A 25,016-nucleotide genomic window follows, 5' to 3' on the forward strand; every position below is an offset into this window, starting at 1 on the left:
GATAGTTACCTGCACAGTTACAGCGGTGGTTGTAGTTTCCTGCAAGAGTATGTGAAACTTAAGTGACTACAACAGGATGTTGTTTTGGTGAAGGAAAAAGGAGAAGCTTCCAGACGAGGTCTGCAGAGAGGAGGTTTTGCAGACAGAAGGTAAAAGGCATTATTTTTCCCCATGTTTTGAATACGTGCTATGAAGTACTACTCATTATTTCCACTTTATGTGTATCTCAATTAAGGAAGTGAACTTAGGGTGTAACAAAATATGACACGAGGCCAGCAGTGTGGTGTATAACCTCTTACTTGCACCACCAAACCAGCAATACAAAACAAAGCCATCAAACTATTAACTAGAACTTTTATTTTAAAATTACTGCTGCGAAAATTCTCTTATCCCGGATTTTTCTGTCGTGTACAGCTGTAAGGAAGCAAGAATAACTTGAGAGAGAGAAGCCATGTTAGGCTAAATTGGCACAACTGTGCTGTTGGAAAGCAGCTTTGGTTAAAAACTGCAGGAAACTGCAAAGAGGGTGAACTCGTTTCTTGTTACTGGCAGTGTCAGAAGGTTTGTTTGGGCCCAAGTTAATATTGGAACGAGCCTTATTTTAACAGGGGAGTGACTCATCCTGAATCATGCCCCCTTGGCAGCCAGCAGTAAACACAGAGATGTAAATGATACAGCCAAACTTTGACTTTTAGCGTGAGTAGAGAAGGCTGGTAAGAGCATTAAACCTCAAACTGAGTTTTAATAAAGCCAAGTGATTACATATCATTCTGATTTACTTGAAGGGCTACCTGAGCACGCTGAAAACATTAAGAAAATAATTATTTCTCCCTGACAGCTGATTATTTTTCAAGATTATATTATGGAGGAGATAAAAAAATGGAGGTTCAGACATTGCGGGTGGCTCGTACTGATGCTGGCACAACTATAGCTGCAGGTAGGGTGTTTTTCTACACAGGTAACACACTGACATCGGAAAATGGGGATCTTTTCAAAAGAAAGGTATAAGATGGGAATGCTGTGATGGGGAAAAGAATAGGAGCTACAACGTAGGCTCATATTACAGAGCCTTGTTAAAAAATGCCAGTGGACGGTCAGCTACATCTTTACAGCCCATAGAAAGCCTGTACAGAGATAGGAGTCACTGCTGACATTATAAATTAAAAGCAGTCTGTTCTAATTACGCTGAAAACATTTATATGTTGCACAGATTGAAACAGAGATGAATTTAGAAGTGGTGAAGCTGGTTTTACTGTTCATTTGGGGAACAAAAGCAGCGCTGTCTTGATGTTATTGCAGGTTTCACATCTGCAAGCTTCTTTTCACGCAGCCTTAGCTAGCTGTAGAAATAATTCTCAGTGAAAGCCCTTCTGGATATCGCTCGGAGTACCGCACCACAACACACAACGGAGCTGCAGCCTGTAAGTACTTCAGAGAATGTGCATTTGGTACTTTGTTGAGCTGCTCCTTGTTATCTGAGCATAGATTACATTGAACAGGTTAAAAATCACAATAAATAAATACAGCACCTGAACTGGACTCTGGATAAGCATAAATGTGTAATGTTACGTACAGTAATGAGAAAAAAGAGCAGATAGTTGGTGTCTGGATTCTTCTGATTATTCGATATAATCAGACAGTGGCTGTGTGTGTCCCAGCTATCTCAATAACCTTGCCAGAGAATCATCACACAGTTCAGCTCTAAGGCTTTTTCCAAGCTCAGCAGGTAACATCTTTGTTAATAGTCCTGTGTTGGAAGATGCTTGTACTGCAGGGGAAAACTCCTGCCCAAACTACTCCACAGTCCTTTCGGTTTTGATTTAAGTAGTGTGATGCCATTTAAACTGATGGAGGAGCAGTTTCAAAGATAGAAATGTTGTATTCCTCAAAAACAGCGGTGAAGCAGAGAAGAGACCTCACTGCCCATCCCTGTGCGGACACAGAGTGCTTTTCTGCAGTCCCCTGGCTCCAAGAACAGTATCTGATTGGAACCAGTGTTTTCTGTAGCTTTCTTGCTCACAGGACTACTTGCTTAACTTGGAAACAAGCGCTGCTGACAGCACTGTACAAGTTTATTCAATCAGAGGTAATGTGGGCTACCCTGTGGCGTTTGGTTGGCTTAAAATGAATTGATAGCCTAATCTGGTGACCTGGAAGGCAAATTCACCGAGCTTATGAATGGAAAGAATTAATTTTAGAAGCTGAAACATTCTCAGTTGCAATGGATATGAAGCAATGTGGGCCACTAATGAGATTTCATTCAGAGATACTGTTTCATAGATGGACTTGTTTGCATTTCAGTACCCATTTGATTTATTCATTCTCACTTTCTGTACAAACTGTTTCCCAAATAATGCAGATGTGAGTGGTAGTACTGAAGAACTATTCCACGTCTGTCCAGAAAGCCGAGAGGGTTTTAACAGTTCACAGAGTACAACTTCAGTCTGTTCATTTTCCACATCTTGCAGTAATATTTCCTCCCTCAATTTCCATCTCAGACGGCTGTAAACCTTTTCTTCAGTGAAAACAGTGCTGAACATTACTGTTAGCTTGAATGTCTGGTGATCAATAATGCACAGAGGTTACCTGACAGCAGCCTTCTCTGACTAAATCCCACTGAGGCTGTGCAGAGTATTTCAGCTAACTCTGATTCTGATGTAGCTGTCAGTATTTTTGCTTATCTCCTGAGCTCTGAATCTAACAGTGGCGTGTCTGTACGCGATGAAAAATCACTTTGTTCTTCCCTAGCCTTTAAAACAGTATTAACAATGTCCTCCTGAATAACTGATAAGGGTTTGGAGTCCCAAAACCAGCATGTAAGCTGGTTAAGTTGAGGAGGAACCTATGCTTTATCTAACTGGAACATTTCTGGTTCAGGTCTCTGGTTGATGGGATGTTTTCCTGTAGATGCTGAGCTTTCACTCGTACTCCAGCTTCTTTGACATGAGTCCTCAGAAAGTAATACATTTTTCTCTGTTGTGTTCTAGTAGTTGTTATCTTAGGATTTCCTCCTTGACTTCTTACTGTATGCACTGGAGCACTTTGCCTTTTCTTCTTTGTCTTGCTGCATTTGCATCTACATGTGTGTAAGATACACACTATCTTTTCTGATGCCAGAGCATGTAGTGCACACCCCAGGAGCTGACACTTATTCACATTTTTCTTTCCACCTTCATTTTTACCCACCTTCTTTTCCTTTATTTCAGAGATGAGAAATCTGCATTCTGCCTTTTTTTCCCTTGCTGACATTTTCTCCAGCTTTTCCTTCAGGACAACATTGTAGATCCCACATAGTGAGCTGCTGGGTGATGTGCTGCTGTATAAATACATACTGTTCACAGCCTCCAGTGGTAGAAACGTGATGAAAGTAGGACTGTTCAATTCATGTTTTCTGTGCCTCTCAGTACCCAGCCATTCTCTTTGTGTCATCAGGGAAGAAAGAGAGACAGACCATGTCACTTGACCTCTCTTTGCCCGAGTAACATAATCCTGTAAGGAACCAGAGAGCAATACATATATTGGTGTAATGAGCAAATGGTGATGGGGATAAAACAAATGTATTGTTACAGAGGGCAGCACTTGTCTAACCACGACAGCTGGCTGCGTATTGGTTTGTTTCAGGAATGGGCACGAGGAATAAAATTCCTGACATCTCCATAAAATAGAAGGTGGGATTCCTCACTAGTGAGATTTTTAGAAGGCAACACAAAAATATCAAAGGAGGTGCCTTGCTTAGCATTAGAGACGTATATCAAACAGAGGGTAAATACTCTAAACAGCACTTCTCTTAACCGTTACCTCTACAGCTGTTAGGGTTGCTCTGCACTTCATTTTCTCACCATTCTTCCACTCTTAATGCTTTACTCCGTTATTATTTCTGAAAAACAAGCAAAGCAAATGCTTTTCATTCAGTAAATCTTCTTCCCCTGCCTTCATCGCTTCATTTTAAATGCACTCACTGTTGCAGCCATTGCTGCTTGTGGTCTCAACCAGGTGGGCACCACACTCTGAGGAACTTGTCCTTGCGATGGTGGCTTTCCTGACCATAGGAGAAAAGGAAGCGGAGAAAAAACAACACAGAATGAAGTTATCAGAGAAATATTAGAGAGTATTAAAGAAACATGAATTGTGTGATACTTCCACTAGGAAAAAATAGTTAACACTGCTCTTCTGCAATTACTGCCTAATTAACACTCAGCATTTCTGAGAAGCATGTATTTGAGGGAGAACAACAGAGAACAGAGGCAGGACAGAGCACTTGGACCTACAGGGCTTCTGTCCTGAAGTTAACTGTTCCAGTCTGGTTTGTCAGGATTTTATTAAACAACGAGGAGATAACAAAAAGTTGTTTAGTTTATCTTTACTTCTCTTAGCATTTGAAAGGGAAATTTCAACAGTGTGATATTTTCTACATATCCTTTAGACAGGGCTTTCTCTTGCTTTCTCTTTCCCTCTTTCTTTTAATAGTAATTAGACATCTGCTCTCTTCAGAAGAGTCATGAGCTGTTCTCCTTTCTGTCCAGTTTGCGTCCCGTGGAGGTACAACTCCCCCACAAAATCTGCTGCCTTGGACAGCTTGGATGGCTTTATTCCTAGACCGGTGGTTTTGGTTGGCCGAGTTCCCGTTCATCGATACAAGCTTATCATACAGGTATTTTGGCATTTCAGTAAGGTCTTATAATTCAGTATATAAATAAATTGCAGTTATTCTAGTTCTCCTTGGGGTTTCCTCTACCCCTCTAAGTACGGCACTCAGGACTTTGCTTTTTTTTTATTGTTATAGATCTGTTTTATGCAGAATATCTATTAATCAGCTACGTCATCAGACTCAGCTGGACACCTACCTGTGCAACCTGGTCTAGGGAGCCTGCTTTGGCAGGGGGTTAGACTAGACGATCTCTAGAGGTCCCTTCCTGCCCCAGCAATTCTGTGACTCTTTCTTAATTGTCTTCTAGTAACCCTTGTTTCTAGAGAAGGAAGGGCCAGATGGACCTCTGCTGCCCTGTGAACTGCTTGTAGCAAAACATGCCATTCGTTACCTCAGTAAAAATGTAATAGCAGGGATTTTGAATGCTTTCCTGTTTTCCTCTGAACATTTTCCTTTTGTCCTGTATCAGCCTTCTGTAGAGAAGTTAATTGTGATTTTGAGATTTCCCAAGATAGTCTGGTATGAAAGCTACATCCATGGGCAGCTCAGTAAGTCATCAGACTGAGTTGCTGTCCTTGTTTCTCTAAGAGGCTTTACTGCATGTTCTGCCTAAGTAAATTGATTTCTATAAAGAAAAGCGGTTTTTGAGGTTCACCTTCCAACCATATGAAAGAGGACCTGGGCAGACCTGTACTTACTGTTATGCTAAGCTTCTGTACTTTGGTATGTGAGGGTCTTTGACCATAAAACTTAGTAAGTTGGCTCCAGCCTTCCCTAATTTTACTGTATGCAAGAGGAAAAAGCTTCTGTAATGGATTAGTCTTCGAGTTTTATGCTCTCTGAAGACTTTTTTTTTTTCCTCTTTTTTTTTACCTCTGTAGAAACAGTTCTATGAGACACTGTGTTATTTATGTTACATAAAGCCATGCTTCCAAGGGCACACCAAGGAAGAGATGTCATACTGGCTTTATAAGGGAGAGTTTATCTTAGAGCTTCAAAACATATCTGGGGGTATTTCTCAATGGAGATGCTTTTCATCTCCCAGAGATTGTCAGCAAGTGTTTTCTGTCTCCAGAGCAACACTGCTCCATTAGCAGAGATCACACAGCCTCAGTGCATCACCTCAGGAGAGCCGGGCTCCTGCCTCTTCTGCCACAGCTACCAACACAGGGAGCAATTAGTGCCTCAGTGCAAATTGCTCTCAGTTGGATCCGGAATGATAACACCAGCAAGAGGTCTGTTGGCTGTTGTACACAGACAAGTGATGGTATTTGAACAGCACCACGTTTGCTGAGCACTGCTGCTGGGTGCTGGTTCAAACACATGCGCATATGGCTGCAGTCAGCTTTGTTTTTCAATTCATTTTTCACTAAGTTGTCTTATAGAGGCATAAATACGTACCATACCTCAAAAACAAGGGGGAACATAAAAGATTGACTTGCTTACACAAATAGGAGCTGTATAAAGGCATCGGTTACTTTGCCAACTGCATTGAAGCTACACTTTGGTAATTGACCTCTGCTTCTCAATCTTTGGACAACGTAAGGGTTTACTGATATTTTAAGATATTAATGGTAACTCCAGGTGTAATGTACGATCTCTCCAAAAGCGGTCTGACAGCTGCTTTTAGAAAGCAACTAAAAGTAATAGCTTAGAAAAGACACTTAGAAGGAAGTGAAACATTATAAGCAACAAGTTGAGACATCCACATTAATTATGCTAAATAACCGCACAAACCTTATGGATAATGCATTACATACTTTTATATTCAAATAATTAGTACATGATTACCAGAAGCAATTTCTACTTGATTAAATAGCTTCAGCACTCAGAAGTGCTTTTACCTGCAAAGGAAGTAGAATGCTCCAATTAAAAGAACTCCGAGAAGGAGAAGTGAAGCCAAGAGAACTGCAAACAGGTCACCTTTTGTTTGAGACTTGATGCTGGGCAGCAGCACTTCTTCACAGCGTGCTCCTGTGTAATTCTCAATGCACCTGGGAAGCCAAGTTGTATATGAATGAGAGCATTGTGTGTCATCTAACATGGAAAGTCTTTTTGTCTTAAATGGGGTGAGTTTAGATTTCTTTCATACGCACTTTCTTAGGGCACTTCCACTTGCCTCGTATTTCTGGAATAAAGGGAACTGGGCATGTTGGGCATTATGTTTAGATTCTGATTCATACCGTTGTTCCATAGAATTGTTGAGTTGTGTTTTTCTCAATATGTTTACTGGATTAACAGTATATCACACAGTTAAATCTGCCTCTTTCATAGGTAGATTTAATTAAATCCAGCTTTTTAGTGTTAACCGAGTTATCTCACAGGATCTCATCTTGCACGCAGCAGTCACACTTTCTTTTCTTTTGTGTAACATGTCGCTGTTCTTTGTTGAAGAGCTCGTATTGTCAGCTGAATAGATCAAGGAAATGGGAATTCATCTAAGACGCCTAAAGAGCAAAGACACTTCAGCAGCAAAGGTAGTTTATGTCAGTGAAATAATTTGTTCAGAAAATAATTCATGTTCAGTGAATGACTCTGAGAGACTTAAAGGTTTCCCTACTGTGCCTGTTTCACATAGTGAGCTTCTGAAAACCTCTTCCAAAGAGAGTGGTCACAATGCATCAGAAGCTACAGAAGAAGCAGAAAGTTTTGCAGAGTGCAGAAAACATGTTGAACTCTTACGTTTCTTTCAGACAAGACTTGTTTGCACGTCTAGGCAGTTAGCTTAGGCACTCTAGGGAACAAGGCTTCTGAGGAGCTGCAATGAGCTGCCTTAAACTACTTGTTATGCAGAAATTAGGCTCGTCTTATAAAATGAATACAGCCTGAACAAGTGCTCTGGGATTTCCTTCTGCCTCGATACTGAGACATTACTAGGAATGAAAGGAACACATAAAACCTCCTTGGTTTGAAGAATAGTCCCACCCAACCTGCAACAGGAAAGCTGGTGTTTATTGAGAAGATTCAAACAGAACTACCTTCCTTGCTGGTAAGTGATACATCTGAGGGAGGAAAAAGAAACTCCATCCATGAGATAGCCTCCTTTGTGATGACAATGCTGTAGACAATCCTGTTGCATCTAATTGTTCTTAGGTAGTTTGCAGGGAGGAAACGGAAGGATATGGAAATGGAGGATAGCCTTGAAATATGGGTTTTCTATTTGTCTTTCATTGCATATAGACTAGAGCAGGCATTAAATGACAGTTTGGGAGGGGAGTGGTGTCTGTATGTAAAATGAAGATAGAGAAGACTCACGTAAAGCTGAACTTGGTCTGCTGCTTTCAGAAGGTGTCTGCAAGAAGCACAACAGCAAAACCCCTAGAGCTCCCAGAACAACCTCCTGACAGAGCAATTAGAACCAGCACGGGAAGGGCTGGACAAATTCCCCCAGTTCAGGCTGGAGATGTGTGCCTCCTGTAGCCTGATGTCTGTAAGCAGCAGATACAGAAACATAACCAGGGACAGAGACAGAGATATGACCACGGTCTAGGGCCAAATGTGAAGGGTTGCATGGGGGAATCGTGTGGGGTTTTTTATGGTCTGTTTTAGTAGAAGTAGTAATAGCAATAACATTGTTATTATTAATAGTGTTAACATGATTAATAGTGTTATTAATAACACTGTTATTTTTCACTGCACTGCTTATATGAGCTGAGCTACCCACTGCCAGAGCTGCTGTGAGAGATGATGACTGGGAATAAACTAAAACACTCAGACTGCTGTGAATGTTTCCATGTGTGCAGGTTGAAAGAGAGCTCTGAGGACAAGAGAGCAGCTTCTGTAAAGGCATTCATATTGTGATGGCTAAGTGTGGGTCAGGAACTGGAGCAGAGATACAGGAGGTGCCTTACTGCTTGTCATTAGCTGTGGGGGGAAGAATTAGCATACAAACAAGTTCTTGTTGCATGTTGGGCATGTAGGTCTAGTTGACCATAGTGGGTTTTATGCACAAAAAGTAAGCCTATCTACAAGGAAGACTACAGAGGAAACACTGGAGCTATGTATAGATAGTACCACAAGGTGCTGATTATTATTTAATGAAGCTTCCAGCATGTTTGCATCTCTAAGAACAACTGATAACTTGTCACCCAGAGGAGATTCTAATCTCCCTCTGAGATGGAGAGAGGGATGGAGAGCTGCCTGGATGACATCTGAGCCCTCTGCCAGGCCAGGCTGTGCAGTAAACCCATGAGATGTGATGGCAGCAGCAATGGCCCATATATTACAAGGACAAGCACTGAGGTATGTCAAAGAAAAGCAGCAGAGGAAGTAACTGACAGAGTTGTGTTGTTCAAGAGATTACTATAGATCCTCGATGTTCTCCATTTTGAGTTCTTCTTCTTATGTTTGGCTTAAAAGAAAAGCGGTGTGTGTGTGGGGAAGGCATCTGAAGCTCTGAGACGTTTCAAGAGTAAAACTGCAATAACTCATTAAATAAAGCAGGTAACCTAGAAGGTGTCACCAGTTAATACCATGCAACCTAGTTCATGTCGATAAATATTCTGAATACATGCGAGTGAAATTTGGTTTGCACTTCACGTGGCATACTTTAATTTACAGCGTGTTTCCACTCCAGCATGGATTTACTGTAAAGCTGAGGGATTAAAGAGCATGCAGCTTCTCCGGTACGTCACAGTGGAGCACTTCAGCTCCTCTGGTTGGGTGCCAACTCACTGCTGACCTTAGGCCTACCTCATTTTGAAAGGTTTTGTATCCTGTACTGTGCTCAGGAAATCTAGAACCAAACTAGCAGTAAAATGGTATTTTGCGATAAAAACTCACTCGGTAAATGGCTTAGAAATTCATACTGATCAAAAATATGTAGGCTGAAGTTAAACTGCTCTCCATTTTTCTTGATTTTAGTACTTATTCTGCAAAATCTTCTTAAGGAATTTATTGCATCACAGAAAATGGAAAGCACTTTATTTAGCGACTACGTTCTGTATGTATCTGTGTACGTGTTTGTGCTCCTCTCTGTTTCTATTACTGAAGGTCTCACTTCTTGCTATTTCTGGCACTGAAGTCAGAATAATGTGTGACATGGGCAACTTCAGGCTCTATCTGAGAAAAATGGGCTGAGCTCCGTAACGTATTTAGCGATCTCAATTGCCACTGGCAGCTGCAAGGTATGATTTCAGATACGAGATTAAAAAGGGGTTAAGGGGGAAGGATCAGCCAAGAAGGAGAAATGTCAAGCGTATCTAAATCCAACAAATAGATTGCTGTCAGCATTTCACTATGCTCACTTGGTATGGCTCCCAGCACCAATTTTCTGTGACTTATGGACTACTACTTCAGTACTAAAGGTCTTCAGTACAGGTCTAAACTATTACATAAAGAACTACAAACATTTACTAATATTTCCTTTAAATTCTTTGTATTCAAAAATAAAATCTAAGTCTTGTGCAGATGACTGGAAAGGAAAAGAAATAATCCCATCACTTATTAAAGCTCAGCCACCGATCAAACAGTCACCATTTGCTAAGGGCAATGTGAGACTTTTCAGAGTTATTGCACTCAGCTGCCGGGAGAAGGAAAGATAGGTGGACTGCTCTGATTGCTTGAGATAATGCTCCAGGTATTTATCGTAAGTACGGTGGCATTTCAGGAGCCTATTCCTGAGAACCTGCAGCCTAATTTAAGAATAGAAATGTAGCTTGAGTAGGGCATTGTTCTCTGGCAAGTGAGAGATAAATGCTTCGTAGAACTGAATAAAATAGCAGCAATAGAGAAGGGAATATAATATTCATAGAAGCATTCTTGAATACCAGTGAAAACTGTCAAATAATGCTAGGCTAAAATGAGACACGAAGAACAAATAAATAGGCTTTGGTATAAACTGAGGCTTATGGAAAAGTTCTAGAGAACGTGTGTAAAAGGAGCTAAGTCAGTGGTCCAAAGGAAAAATGAAGCAGGAGGAAATAAAGATGATCCTTCTAGCTAAAGGAAGGTGCATAGATAGGATCAGGTTAAAATGACAGAGGTAGAGAAGCGTTGAGATTTATTAGACTGAGCTGGCATAAATCATCCATGGAAGCCATATTCATGCTCTGCTTAAAGATGAACACGGGGAAAATATAAGGAATGCAATGGCAGAGTTGCAAACAGGTCATTGAGAATGTAGCAACTTTCTCCTAAACAGAAGACAGAGCCAGATGTTTAAGGCAGTCCTGAGCCTTCAAGAGGAAAAGGAGCCATGAGGCCTAGGATTCTAAGGGGAAGACTTATTCATATAGTCAAGTTCAAATAGCTTTTGTAGAAACAGAAAAAATGAGAGTGGGTATCTCTTGGGTGCATTTCCATAATCAAACGTACAGCTAATGTGATCCTACCAATAGGATCTTCTGTTCTGCATTTTCAGAAATGCCTCAGCTGAACGTGTTCAAATACTGGCTTGCATGAGTTTTTACGAAGGAGCTGGTGCTGATGTGCAAACCAGTGGAGGGCTGTGTTAAATACACAAGCGACTGATGCTTTAAGACAACCAAGAAAGGTAAGGGTTTCTGTGTCAAGTCTTTTCCTAAAATTGGTGGGAAAGCAAATTAGCAGACATCAAGAGCAAGCAGCAAAACTTACTCAAAAAATCTCCTTACACTGTTGCATCAGTAGAGCACTAATATTGCAGTGGAGCTGCACACTCAGTGGCTGCAAGCAAGGCAGAAAAGCAGCCTCTAACAAGCATGTGGTTTAGGAACAGAGTCCAGACTGATGGGTATTTATATGGTGTCTTCCAGAAGTAGTCAGATCTAATAGACACGACTTTAAAACCACTCTAGGTTGACCTTGTTTATAATGGCTACCTAAAAGCAGAACAAAAGTTAAGCATGATATACTTAGAGTTGTTAAATATGGCAGGGGCTTGAATGAATGAGTACAAATGACATAGAAGCCTGCTTCTGGGATGAAATATTAGTAGGTTATAGCAATTACTTGTGGTCACCAGGCTGGGTTGCACACTAACATTTGCACGCTGGCAGCCTGCTGTTTCAGTACACGCTGTCTGTTGGCTCTGCATAGTCCTGCTTAGCATTCCAAAGTTGATTTTTTTAATGGAAAAAAATATATCTAAGAAAGGAACATTTCTAATACAGTCAGATTTGAGAGGCAGCAGCCTTCAGATGTTTGAGAACGGTTGTGAGACCAGACATTCCTCTTACAGAGAGCATCCAGGCTTCTGCTTTCCTTGTTGCCAACACACACCCACGTCCACGTGCTCACGCACACACCCACAGCTCTTGTCAGATCAGATGAGCAGCTCTTATATATGAACTTAATATAGCAGCTGTGCTGGAGACAAAACACTGACATAACACGTTAATCAGAACTACCCACAGCAGCATCAATAAAAGGGTGGAAGGAAATAGATGGCATTGAATTAGATGTCAGGACATGACTAGCAGGACTGGAATTACAGTTAGAGATCGGATCGGAAAGCATCAATAAAAAAATCAACACAGCAGCTTTCCAATAACACAAAGCATTACTGCAGTCTCATTTGCAGACACGCTGTCTGTCTGATTTAGGTGAGAAGGCAGGGTTTCCTTCAAGACTCTAAGGTGGGTGGCACAAGCAATATCTGACAGATAGATGGAAGTAAGATTTGATTCAGATGCACACACAGACTTCCCATTGCTTGTTATTATATGAGAGTGTTGATTTTAATTTTCCTTTAGTCTTTTTACAGTGAGGAAAAAACTGCATGTTTCCTGGTAGAAAAATTACTTGCATGTAAAAGACACCTGAAAAATAAGCTGTGTGCCAATGTAATCAAGATTGTGTAGCTGACAGCTTCAAAATCACCACAATCTTTGGTCTGTAGAACTCTTTACAAGTTGTCCTAATCCACACACTATAAGGGCATCTAGTAAACATGAAAAAGACTTCAAAGTCAGTTCTGAACACTGGTGGTGGCACAGCAAGGATATCACATGTGGGGACGTTCAGTAGTGAATGAAGGTCCCATTTAAGAAAGAACCAGATGAGGATAAGGTGTACAGAAATATCCTGATGGCTTGTAAAGTCAAACATCCTAAAGTGTGCATTAACTGTGTGCTCTGCTCTGAAAACATTGAGTGTAGGCAGAGGGGGAAAACAAACAAACAAACAAACAAACAACAGCCTGTATCTTCTCTGAAATGAGAAAGAAGGTTCTCAGGGATGTCCTGTATAAGACAACACAGAAACAGCAGAACTTCACCTCGCAATGAAATCTTAATTCTGCACTGTGTTAATTAATGATGATGGGACAGCTGCACATCAGGTGCTGAGGCAAACATCTTTCAGCCCAGCGTTTTGTGATACACCTGAGGCAGCTGCTTTCACAGCCTTCTCTGTTCTGCTGTGTGTTTGTTTATTTAGTACAGCTGAGCATTCCCAGGTTTGAAGCTCATCTTGCATATGGTGACAGATGTGCCTTTTGATGCTGAGGTCATTAACTCGGTGTTAGAAAAGGAACAAAGGAAGATGGCAGCTGAGCAACCTCATGTTTTAACATAATCAGCTGTATTTAAAATCTGCTATGTTGTGCTGTGGGTGGAAAAGAAGGTCAACTACTGTTTTATTTATATTACAGCTCTACAATGTATATATACCCAATTCTGAATGGATGTTTCAGTGCAAAGAACTGAGATATCCAAAACTAAACAGTGTCTCTTAATTTGCTAGGATGCAAGGAAATGATGCAGTTTTCCCATTTATGCTGTGAAATTACTTCCACTGGCATCTCATCAGGTAAGCCCGACTGTGTTAACTCAACGCATTTGTCTAGATGAATAAAGTGCCAAGGCAAATGTGTTTGAAGGTATTTGTATGGTTTGCTGATCTGTTCTTATTCCACTTGGCTCTATTAGTCCACACCGTGCTAACAACGAAGCAGCCTTTGAGTCTAAAAATCGGCTTCAGCTTTTGTGTTGGTGGGGGTGATGGTCTGAGAACACCTGGAAGCTGTCGGCGGGGTCTGCAAGAAATGTGCATGAAGGAAACTCAGAGCAACTGTGCGATGCTGTGACTCTGTGCTGCTGACAGCCCTGCAGTTCCAGAGTGCAGAATATTTTCCTGAATTCTGCTGAATAGCGATGCCTTTTTTTCTGTCGTTGCTATTCACATCACTGCTGATTACTGAGATATCTGTGTGTAAACAAAACCTTTCTCATCTATAATTAGCTTTCTCTGACTGATTAAGGAACATGCTTAGAATGAGGACATGCTTAAATAGAATGCTTCTATTTAAACCCTTATAACTTCATAATCAACCATTAGGTACAGAGGAAAAATACTCGATAATTTAAATGCAATAAGATTGCCTGAGTGTAACAGAAATATTCTTAAGATGGTACTTTTCTGCTTCAGCAGATTATAAAATCTTTTAGCACGTGAATTACAAATGACTTCATTTGGAGCTTTTTGAAAGCGGAAGTGATCCATGCTGACTGGCTTGTGCTCCTCAAGAATGAGTTCTGAATATCTGTTACTTCTTATCCACAGTTACTTCATCAAATATGCCCTCATTATTATGCAGCCCACCAACAGTCGAGACTGGGTGCTTTGAAACCATATAACTAATGCTGTTCAGCCTACTTTTGTTCCACATAAGCTGTTAAATATCAATAATAAGGGATTCCTTCTAGAAAAAAAACAAACATGCATATATCAAGGTACACGAAATGCATGTTTTACTTTGTATGTGTGTAGTATGTATTTTACAACACAGAAGTTTAGGAGGTTTATCAGCTAGAATGACCACATTACTCTTGAGCCTTATCCTTGATTGTGGATTGGATTCATTGTATGACACTGGACAATACACTTGGCGGTGATATGATGTGCTTGTTCTTTAATTAGCATTTACTACAAAATTACCTTAAACAATAACTCAGAATTAGTAAATGCAGAGCCCTGAAAATTAAATTTTAATGGTATCATTCTATGTATTGGTAAGAAAAGAAAATAAAGGGATCGGTCTGTATTTCCACAGGGAATCCAAAAGCAGGGCTGCAGTCAACGAATGCAAAAGCAGGAGACGGACTCTGAAGGGAAAAATGGCCCAATAAATGGATGGCCTAACAAGTATCTATGTAAGTCTTGCTTATATTCATGGTTTTGGGGTGGTTTTTTTTTTGCCTTAAAAAATAATATTCCTTTTTGTGTCTCCCATTTTTCTTCATGTCGGGACATTTTTGCATGATCAGAATTTTTGCAATGTAATCCATCTGGAAGGAAAACTGGGAATGTACTTTGCTACTCCTAATACCTTGACTTACACTTTATTCTCTGTTCGGTAAAGGGTACTTTGTTCCTTTCTGTATTGTAATGAGGGGAGGAAACATGGCCCTAAATATAGATGTCATCCTGAATGCATACATAACTGAGTGCTGTTGCATCCATCAAACAAGTATACCCCAGGTATACTCATTTGGTTTTCCTCATTGTCATCTCTGTGAGCTTGGTAAGTTATGTGAGTGTGAACTACTGAGTTTCAGACAGCCATTGGGTAACATTTTCTTTTGTTCATTGGTTTAACAGTGCATTTTTAAAGCAGCAAAATGGAGAAACAGTTTTGAAACAGCTACTGTCCAATATTTAAATACACAAATGTTAGTTTCACTGACCTGCAGAATGGACTGGGTACAGTAGGAATCATATAGCAAATGCCTCCATTCAGACAAAAAGATCCGTAACTGGTGCCACAGAGTTCTTCATGATCTTAAAAATAAGACCAGAATAAAGAGTGAAAAATTGAGATCTCTGTATTTTCATAAATAATTATACTTAAATATATATATATGTGTATAAATATATATAAAACGTTTGTGTGTGTGCCTTTCCTGACCACCAGCCATACACACGACATGAAGTCCAGTTTGTCCTGCTCTAGTGGCATAAACCATTTTGAGCTTAACTAGTTCTGTGAGAGAGAGTCAGTACAGACAATCCCAGAATACTTCCAGCTCTGGTTCAGCTGTATTAGGTACTGAATTAGCTGGACACCACCAGTTCTAACAGTTGTGCACCTAGCAAATGAAACTACAATATCTTGATCAAAGGAAAATAAGAACAGCCTTCTGACATCAGAAGCCTGAGAATGATGTGCTGCCTCACACTGTAGGTGTTGTTTTTGCTGCTGTCTCTCCCAGAAGTTGTGAAACTCAGAACTTGCACTCTCACTGTGTATGTGTAGAAGACACGCTCTGTACACAGTGTGGCATTGTAAAAAAAGGAATCTAAACTTTCATTTGTTTTTCAGAAAACAAATAGAGTTGTGGTTCCCCTTGGTTCCTGCGGGCAAAAGTGAGAAAGTGTGGTCAAAGGCATTCTGCCTGAGAGGGAGCTTCTGTGTATAAAACTCTGTGCATGGAATAAATCTGGCTTTTCTAAGAGTACTGGAAAACATTAGCTACTCCTTCCGCTGCGCAGCAGCCACACCGTGCACCCTGCCATGCACTGGACCATCTTCAGTAATTCCACTCTCCCCATCTTTTCTTATATTTTTCCATTTTAGCAATGCCATCATGTCATGGGAGCGTGAACGAAGTCCATATATCATTTTAAGACCAAAGCAGTTATAGCACAGAGATCAACAGGGTTGAAGTTTCACGTTCATGCTATCCAAGTGCTACCATCCAAATGGTAACTGGACCTTTTGGCTCGTGTGCAGATAAATTAGGGACCTGGAGGGCAGATGTAATCCTGGAAAGGCTGTTTCATGTTTGACCTTATTGCACTGGTTCAGGATGTGATATAACAGAAACGTGCTACATCTTGTGTCGTTAGGAGGGAAATGGAAATTTATTTGAACTCTGAGGCTTTCTATGCTCGTCTATTGGCAAGTAATTTACTGCAAGTTCACCATGGAAAGACATTTAGAGTTATTTTGCATGGGTAACTGTCTGACTGCAAAATGGCAACAGAAAACAAGAACTACAAGTTATTTGATTTCAGTCTACTCAAATGTAACAGTGAAACTTCTGTGGTAGTCTAAGTGAGCCGAAGGCCACACTCTTCCTAAAATGAAAAGAGAGAATACTGAATACATGAATGCTGGATCAGGATACAAGAACCAAGTGAGAAAAAGCAAAACTCTCAGGTTAGACCCAGCCTCAACTCCATTAAGTATCTGAGGGAGTCAAGTGTTGAGATTCTACCAGTTGGAAATGTGAGACGGGGTAGGCCCCAGAGAAAAAGGATTTCAGATACCTCAGGAAAAGCCTTCAAAGAAATTCTTGTGAGAATTAATGAGAACGTATTAACTGCCTTATGATCCCACCTTACAGCTGTATGCTTTTTCTTCACCTTTATGCTCAGAATATTTAGGAAAAAGATCTCTCACTGTTGCAGTGTGATTCACGTATTGAGGACCAGCTCTGTGATCCAAATGGACATTTTTGTTCTGGAAAAACACCTCAGGTACCCTGTCTTATAAAAAGCAAGGGAGAGAGAACAAGAAGTGCCTAGGAGGCCTTCAGAACCTTTTCGACTGCAATTACAGACAATTTCTCTACAGGCTGTTTCTTTCTAGAGCCATGCTTCATTCTAATGCTAAGGGGAAAATTGTAACCTTAATTCTACCAGCAATGGGATGCGTGAACAAACATCTACATCCACGTAGGTCACGTGCCCTGTTTTCCAAGTGAGTGTGCTTTTCATTACTACCACATTACATATGAATCCTTTGCTACTCCTTAAGGAAAGTACCCAAGTCATACTGTAGTAGGTAGACCACACAGTTATGAAGGAGAAGAAAATTCAGGATACTCCAGCAGTAAATAAATAAATTAAAGTTGGTTTCTACTAATAGAGGTTTTTGCTACTATTCCAAAATGTGTGTAATTGTATTCCATACCCACTTCACCAAAATACAGTAGCTTGGATCAAATTTGATAGCTATGGCTCTGTAAGTGCATTATTTAATTGCCCAATTGATATGATTGCAGAAATGCAGTCAATATATGTTGCACATAGTGCTTATCTGCATTCTGATATATCCTTCCACGTGAGAGATTAAAGAAAAGTAAGACCCAAAAGTTGTTTAAAAAAAAGTCTGTTTTTGCTGAAAGAGGGAATAGAAAAGAATGAAACACTGGAATAGGCTCCCAAGCACTGGAATAGGTTCCCCAGGGAGGTGGTTGAGTCAGTCCCTGGATGTGTTTAAGAGCCATTTGGATGTGGTGCTCAGAGATCTGATTTAGCAGAGGGTTGTTAAGAGTTAGGTACTATGGTTAGGCTGCGGTTGGACTTGATGATCCTTGAGGTCTTTTCCAACCTGATTGATTCTATGATTCTATGAAACAAGATTGTTCCTTACAGAGCTAGACTGATTATTTGAAACTGGCAGAGGTAGCAGCAGCCTTTAAATACACTGACACACAATGTCTGTTTTCAAGGACATTCGTGAACACTTGTCAGTAAACTATCTTACCTATTTCCATTTAATTGTTATTGTTTTTAATTAAGTTGACCATCCTATCTATTAAAAAGAAAAGCAAATGAAGGCTCAGCACCACCTTAACCCTCAGAGAACCAAACTAGCCTTGATAATACTCATGCTGCCTCAAGTGTAGTGCCTGGTCCAGAGGATAAAAGTCTATGGACCGTCCAGGCCTGAAGCCTGATAAAACAAAAGGGTCGGTGGTAGGAAATGTTGACCAAAAATAAAGGATCTGTCTGTGGACTGTTTGCTTACTGATCACACGCCATGAAATACTAGGACTGAGCAATTAATTTGTTCCATTGACGAGCTGTAAGTGAAGACATTCACATGCAGCAGTTATGGTGTTCCCAAAGGCAGCTGTCAAAATCAATGCAAATTCAATGAATTCTAATTATATGTATATGCAAGTAAGGAGCTGAAAGAAATTACCTGTTCGCATATTATTCCAGCAATTCTAATTCTTGGTCAGAAGCTATTCTTCTAAAACAGCACCTAAAGACAAACATGTAAATATAGTATGTCATTATTCATCCTAGCGACCTTTTCCCCTGAGGAGGCAGCTACTGGAATGCATCTTACAGTGCTGCTGCTTCGACATTTGTTGTACTTTGACAGCAATATTACATGTAAATTCCATTAACCCAAACTTAACGGCAAGCACTCGAGCATAACGTTAGCTTCTAAGGGTAAGGCCACAGAGTGAAAACCAGTTCACAACAAAGCATGCTTAAATACCAAAAAGTATTGGATTTAGTAGTGTGGATAATCATTTATAAAGTATGGACTAGAAGCTGGCTGGCTGCACTGAAGCCAATCTTCATATTGCTAAAAAGCAACTTATTCCGCCAACTACAAGCATCTACTGTTGTTATATTGTGTTTTCTTTGAAGGCATACTCAAGGTTTACCGTACCAAGTAAGTTACTAAACAAGCCTCATGTGGAAGTTCTTATCTTTCAACATTTGCTTTTTCTGCTCCTAATTATATGTTAAAGTGTAAATAAAATAATCAGACAGATTGTCTCGTATTAGAAGAAATGCTAAGAGGAACCTAGCAGTAAAATAATCCCTATTTCTCTTTCACCTTTAAAGATGTAGTATTCCTTCTCCTTGAACCATCTGTCTGAAAGCTCTCTCAATTAAATGATTTATTCCCACTACGTGATTCAATGCAATAAAATCCCAACTTTACCACAAATAACTTCAGTTTCCAGTGCTACAAAGGAAACTTTCTGTAGAAGCCCATCTCAAAATATATGTTTTCTGCACTTAGAACATAAACACAGCGTTCTGTGCATCTCCTGAACAACCCAAGGTGATGTACGCGTGTCCGTACATCTCTATTTTATGTTTAAGCTTTAATAGAGTATCATAACTTCAGGTTAAAGATCGCTTTCAAGAGCGATGCTGCTGACAGTACTCGCAGTTGTGGTGCTTTGTTGTTTATGACCTTAGAGTAAATCATTAGGTAGTCATGCATTTATAGGTAAATGTTTTTCTCTCGAGCGTTTGTTTCAGTTGAAGCATCATAGTCCCAACCTGAGCAAACCAGGCTCTACCTCATCAGAAAAATACACTGATCTATTGCTATAAAAGGTAAACAAATTGTTAGAGCAGAAATTGTCACTAAACCCGATCTAACTTACAAACCTGTGCACGTTTAGAAGTTTATCTTGCATGCACCTTGGGAGCGTTTTGAAAGATTACTGTGTGTACCAAGTTAGAGTATTTTAATCTGGCGTTTAAAATACAGTCTGTTTTGCTTTGCACCTGTTTAATTCATTGGAAATAATGCAGGTAAATTCTGCCTTTTTTTCCCTACATCTTTGTCGTCCAAACTGGTATTAACAGTGATAATAAGCTTGAAAGATTACAGTTTATACATTAAAGTTAAGTCACCAGTGCCTACAGAGATAAATATGGATACTGTTTGAGCGTCTTCAGTTACCTCAAAGTCCTGTTTATCCTCATAGTCTGATTCTGTTACTAAAGGCTACAGTTTAGGGTAAGGATTTAAACTGTGTTTAGAGTTAACAGCCTGGTCCCCTGTAAATGGCTAAGTTAAAGCACGTGTACGTACTTTGCTGCACTGTGCCTGTGAAGGAGTAACACAGCAAACATGTGTCCCCTGCTGAATGCTGCAGAAGTGACAGAAATACCAGGTTAGTGTTCGAAAACAGAGAAATCACAGATTAAAGTGAAGCACTTTAATGCACTCTTGGGCTCCTTGGGCACCAAAACTCTGCAGGAAAGGTCTACCTTTTTCTTCCTATTGGGAACTGCTGCTGGATTTCTGAGCAGACTGAGGACACAGACACAAAACTGCATTGGGTTCAGGGCTAGCAAAAATGTGTGCTAGTACATGGCTGTACTGGAGTCAGGGCAAAGCCTTTGGAAGTCATTGGATTTGTCTTTAAATGAACCTGCCTGCTGAGAACAGTGAGCTGTAATTATCACCTGCTTTTGTGTACTTTTAATGGTTAACTATTCTAAGTACTCGTGGGCTGTGGGATAGCACAGGATCCCCAACAGATGGTAGCTGGAAATCTTAAGGAGCACAAAGAGAGAGAGAAAAAACCCACACTGAACAAGGATCTGGATTGTGCTTCATGGATCTTTGTTATCCAAGCATTAATTTCTATAGGAGCTCCCCCCAAAATGAAGATAATTTCAGGCAGATGCCCATTTCACACTTCCACTGTCCCTTAATTCATAAGGTGTATCTTGGAATGGGATTTTACTGCATTCTGTATTATTTTTAAGGGGGAAAAAAAGTAAAATATCACTCATTCCAAGCTGGAATACTTGAGTACTGAAAAGAAGATGCTAGAAATTGTGCTTATCTGCTTGTGGGCTCCTTAAACCCGAGCTGCGTCCTAAGATGTGTCCTTCATCTCTCCCAAGGCAATTAGTAACCCACAGCTCTTATCTCCTTCAAGAGTTACCTCCAAGTCTTGTTAAAGGGAGTTTCTTTTCTTATTTAGGTGGCAACTTGTAACTCCCCTCATTGCACGAAGGCTGTAACTGCTGTGAGCACAGACGGGCATCGGGAGAAGATCCAGCTGCCCGCAGCAAACCAAGATCTCAGTAAGGAACGCTTTGCGATATGCGACGGCACGTTGGCGTTAACGCGTCGCCAAGCGTACAGCCTCCTTGCAAGGACACAGAGGAGCAGCAGAAACCTGCAGGGAAGGTAAGGCGGCTTCTGTGGGACGCATCTCCGGCTCGTGTCGTTCCCCGCAGCCCGTACCGCCGAGCTGCCGGCCCTGCGCGCAGCCCCGCTTACCCGCACGGCGGTCGTGCCCCGCGCCGCCGTGATCCCCCTCACACGCGCACGGGGCGGTCTGCTGAATCAACGCCGCGGCTAATCTGCATCGTGTAATCCCGCAGCTGCTCTCTGTACGCGGTTATGTAATGCCGCTGTCTATAAAAACAGAACAAAACAAAACCGCCCGCGCGACGTTAACGGCGACCGGCGCCGAGCCCCGACGCGGCGTCCGCCCTGACGGAGCCCGGCCCGGCCCCGCCGCCCTCAGCCCGGGCCCGCAGCGCAGCCGGCCGCCCCGCCGGCCTCACCTGCCCGCGGACAGCGACCGCGCGGCGCCTCCCACCCGGCGGGCACCAGCGGGGGGCGGGGCCGGCTGCCCCGAGGGGAGGGCGCTGCCGCGGCCCCGCCCCGCTCTCGCTCCTGTCCTTCCCCGGCCCGTAGTACTACGGAGCCCGCCGCCCGTTGGCTCGGCGGCGCCCACGTGACGCGGGACGAGCGCGCGCGCGCGCCCCCTTTAAACCGCCGCCTCCTCCTCCCCCCGTTGTCGCCGCGCGCCGTTTCCAAGGCGACTCGGCAGGAAGGGCGCTGAGCGCGCGCACGGCGTTCCCTCCGCTCTCCCCTCGCGGTGTCGGTCACGCGCGAGGCGCGCGCCGCGGGCCCCCGCCGGAACGGAGCAGCGCGATGCGGTACGGCGCCGTGCGGCAGGTACGTGCTGTGCTGTGCTCCGACACGGCCGTGCGCGGCGCTGGGCACCCCGGGGCCGCCGCGGTGGGTCCCCGCGGGGCGGGCGGGCCGGCTGTCTGTCTGTCTGTCTGTCTGTCTGTCTGCGGAGGGGCCGCGCGGGTGGACGGCGCGCCGGGAGCAGCTCCGCGGCACGGAAAGTTTGGAGCCGGACCGGACCGGCAACTTGCCGCCTCGCGGCCGCGGCTGTCCCGAGCCGGCCGGGCCGGTGCGCTCCGTTGTGCCGCTCCGTTGTGCCGCTCGGGGCCGGGACGGCTGAAGCTGCTCCGCTGTTCGCGCAGCGGCGCCGTCGCGCGGGGCAGAGCGCGCTCCGTGCCGTGAGGTCGTTCGCTGCTGTAACGTACCGAGCTCCGTAGGCCGCTTCTGCTGTGCGCGGAGAGCGGCGGGCAGCGAGTTGTGGGGAGCCCCCCTGCAGGCGGGGAAGCGTGGCACGGAAACGTGGTGTGTGGAGAATAGTAAGTAGATGCGTGTGGGCTTTGAGCTTGTCGGCGTGCCGAGTTCAGGGGAAGGGCTCGTTAGGTGCCCCCGTAGGGTTTGTCGGTTGGTGCTTGGCAGGCTGACCTACGAGTTCTGTGTGAAGTAAGGCGTGCACCTGGGACCGCTGTAACAGCTGCAAGTGATTGCATATAGAAGGAGCAGCAGAGCCAGCGACTCAGTATGCACACAGCTGTCTGCATAGGCAGGTGATCAGCAGAGAACAGGCAGCCTCACGGGTCCCAGCGTGGGCACCTGCTGTGCTGTGGGCTCTGTTTGATGTGGTGCCTGCAGGCTGGGGTCTGCCCAAGCCGAGGTGAGTGACCCGCACATCCTTCATGTGTTATACAGCCTTATCACTTCAGCAGGGCTGATGTGGGGTGCTGGTACCCAGCAGTTCTCTGGTGGCTCCCGTGGGCTGGTCCATGCAGGATGTTTGTAGGAGGGCTGGTGATAGGGTGGTGCTGGTCAGGAGTATCACAGGTGTTGGGCTGCATGTGGCAAATCAGGGCTGTGCAACAAGGCTTTGTGGTTAACAATCTGCAGCTGTTACCTCGTGGAGGGGAAACAACTGTAACTTGATCCTGTGAACGAGGTCTGTGCTGCGAGTAGAGAAAGGAAGGAGTGCCTCTCTTGCAAAGGGTGCTGGATGAGAAGCATGCGTGTGCTGCTTCCAACGTGCTGTGCTTCCTGAGTGCTGCTCACAGAATGCTCACTGTCAGCAAAGAGGCTCTGCAAGCAGGGAGCCTGTGTTCCTGAAGCAGTGCGTGTGCTCACTTATTTCTGCGTGCTCTGGAACAAAGCGGAGTTCTGCAGCCCTGTCCCGGTGCTGCATGTCCAGGTGTGAGTTGCTTTCCCTTGTTGTGCTCAAGGAGTGCTCTTTCTTGGAAGGCTGAGAAGAGGTTTAAGTTGGGGGAGAAGTCTGGTGCTGTCAGCGTGCTGTGAGCACGTTGCACAGGAGCAGACAATGAGGATGTCTCACAGGAGTGTGTATTGCCAGTTCTGAGTGCAGACTGGGGACAGTGGGTGAGAGGAGACCTTGACTCCAACTGTTTCACGAGAAGGTCAGTAAGAGAATCAAGATATGAGCTGTGTAAGCTTGAAGTGCAAGCTGCAACAAAAGCTGCTGCTCAGCTGAAGTGCTTCCAGACCATGTCTGACTGCAACTGCAGAGCACAGCGCACGGTGTAACTGCTGTCCCCATCCCTGTGTTCCCAAAGGTCAGCTGGCTGTGTGTTCTGGAGGTGCTCTGTGGCGGGCACGAGCAGCTTTTTGCCTCGTCTCTGCTTGCTCCAGGTGCTGCTGTGCACTGCCCCTCCTTGGGTGCAGCAGGGGCTCCACAGCCGGGCTGGCCAGCAGCCTGCTGACAGCTCTATCTCCGGCAGGCTGCACGCTGCAGCTGCTGACTCTGCAGCAGTATTGCATCACAGGTTGCTGCTTCTATCGCTCTGTGCTGGAAGTGAGATTTCAAGCATGGTCAGGAAAAGTGGTTTCACTGTAATTAATGTGATTTCCTCCAGACTGGGAGAAAATGGATTGCCCCATGAGACCCTGGTAAGACTGAAGTTTACCTATAATTTATTATCAGTATTCATTTAGATTATTGCGTTACCTGTCAATAGAACAGTAGTGAACTAAATCATGTTACCTAGTGTAACACCAACATGCATGCACTCTCTATACGTGCAACGAACGATGTGTTCTGTCCCCATAGTACTCAACTCATCTTCTGGACAGTGGTGTTCCTTAATGGGCAGTACTTCATCCTTATGAACACTGCTGAACCACTGTTGCTGTAGGAGGGTGAGCTGGACTCCTTCTTGCCTTGTGTTATTGTCAAAGTGTCAGCGCAGTGCTATTTGCAGAGCCTTTGTTGCTGGCTGATACATGGAGAATGAAATCATGGCCTCCTTCCCTGCGGGTCCTATCTGGATTTTGCACACAGTTGGACTTGATGGCAATGGTCCTGGTAGGTGTAATAACACGAGGAGGGAGTCTGTGCACAGAGAGTGGGTTTTGTTGTTGTGTCGTGGGGTGGACATCATCATACTTGGTGAACTTCCAGCTTCAAGTGGAGTGCCATACACCTTAGTTCATCACCATATGGAGTAACTTGTCCTGTGACTTTGTTTGGCTCCGGAGGCTCCCAGCTTAAAGCCTTTTTTTCCTCCAGCAAAGTCTTCACTGGGGGGTTAAGGCTGAGTGGAACAGTGGGAGGTTTCCTTCAGCCCATCCTGTTGCAGTCCACCCATCGCCTGCAGCTGGGACTTGGCAAGGCAAATGCTGTGTGTGAGGGTTTAATTCCAAGTTTAGTTATATGGCCACTACTGATGATATATGGGTGATCAAGTCCCTGGTGTTGTGTGAGTGATGATGGGCAGGCTTTTGTGAACCCAAGGCAAGAAGGGAGTTTAATGGAGTATAACGCGCATCTGCTTAGTTTTTTATTCAAAACTGTAT

The 25,016-nt window shown here is 43.3% G+C and overlaps 2 protein-coding genes across 5 annotated transcripts in view; one reads left to right on the plus strand and one right to left on the minus strand.

Moving 5' to 3' along the window:
* Nucleotides 1-280: 280 nt before the first annotated feature.
* On the minus strand, nt 281-21,771 carry NRG4 (neuregulin 4). Of its 3 annotated transcripts, XM_072345449.1 has the most exons (9): nt 21,650-21,771; nt 21,360-21,497; nt 20,154-20,211; nt 18,504-18,566; nt 15,256-15,349; nt 6,493-6,642; nt 3,960-4,039; nt 3,799-3,877; nt 281-3,489 (listed from the first exon to the last, which is right to left on the minus strand). In XM_072345449.1, exons 4-8 carry the CDS (start codon nt 18,511-18,513, stop codon nt 3,861-3,863), a joined length of 351 nt encoding a protein of 116 aa, XP_072201550.1. In that variant the 5' UTR covers nt 18,514-18,566; nt 20,154-20,211; nt 21,360-21,497; nt 21,650-21,771; the 3' UTR covers nt 281-3,489; nt 3,799-3,860. The 3 variants fall into 3 exon arrangements, with proteins under 3 accessions (XP_072201550.1, XP_072201551.1, XP_072201552.1); XM_072345450.1 differs by lacking the exon at nt 20,154-20,211 and having other exon boundaries at nt 339-3,489; XM_072345451.1 differs by lacking the exons at nt 21,360-21,497; nt 21,650-21,771 and adding an exon at nt 21,019-21,118 and having other exon boundaries at nt 2,300-3,489.
* TMEM266 (transmembrane protein 266) overlaps nt 21,157-25,016 on the plus strand; it is a 70,005-nt gene continuing 66,145 nt past the window's right edge. The window contains exon 1 of one of the 2 annotated variants that reach the window (XM_072345443.1): nt 21,157-21,266. The gene's annotated coding sequence lies outside the window, so the exon portion shown is untranslated. Of the gene's footprint in view, nt 21,267-21,915; nt 22,047-25,016 lie in introns of those variants that run through there. The other variant, XM_072345442.1, reaches the window with a different exon arrangement.

This window comes from Excalfactoria chinensis, chromosome 10, assembly GCF_039878825.1.
Source record: "Excalfactoria chinensis isolate bCotChi1 chromosome 10, bCotChi1.hap2, whole genome shotgun sequence".
Taxonomy (NCBI): domain Eukaryota; kingdom Metazoa; phylum Chordata; class Aves; order Galliformes; family Phasianidae; genus Excalfactoria; species Excalfactoria chinensis.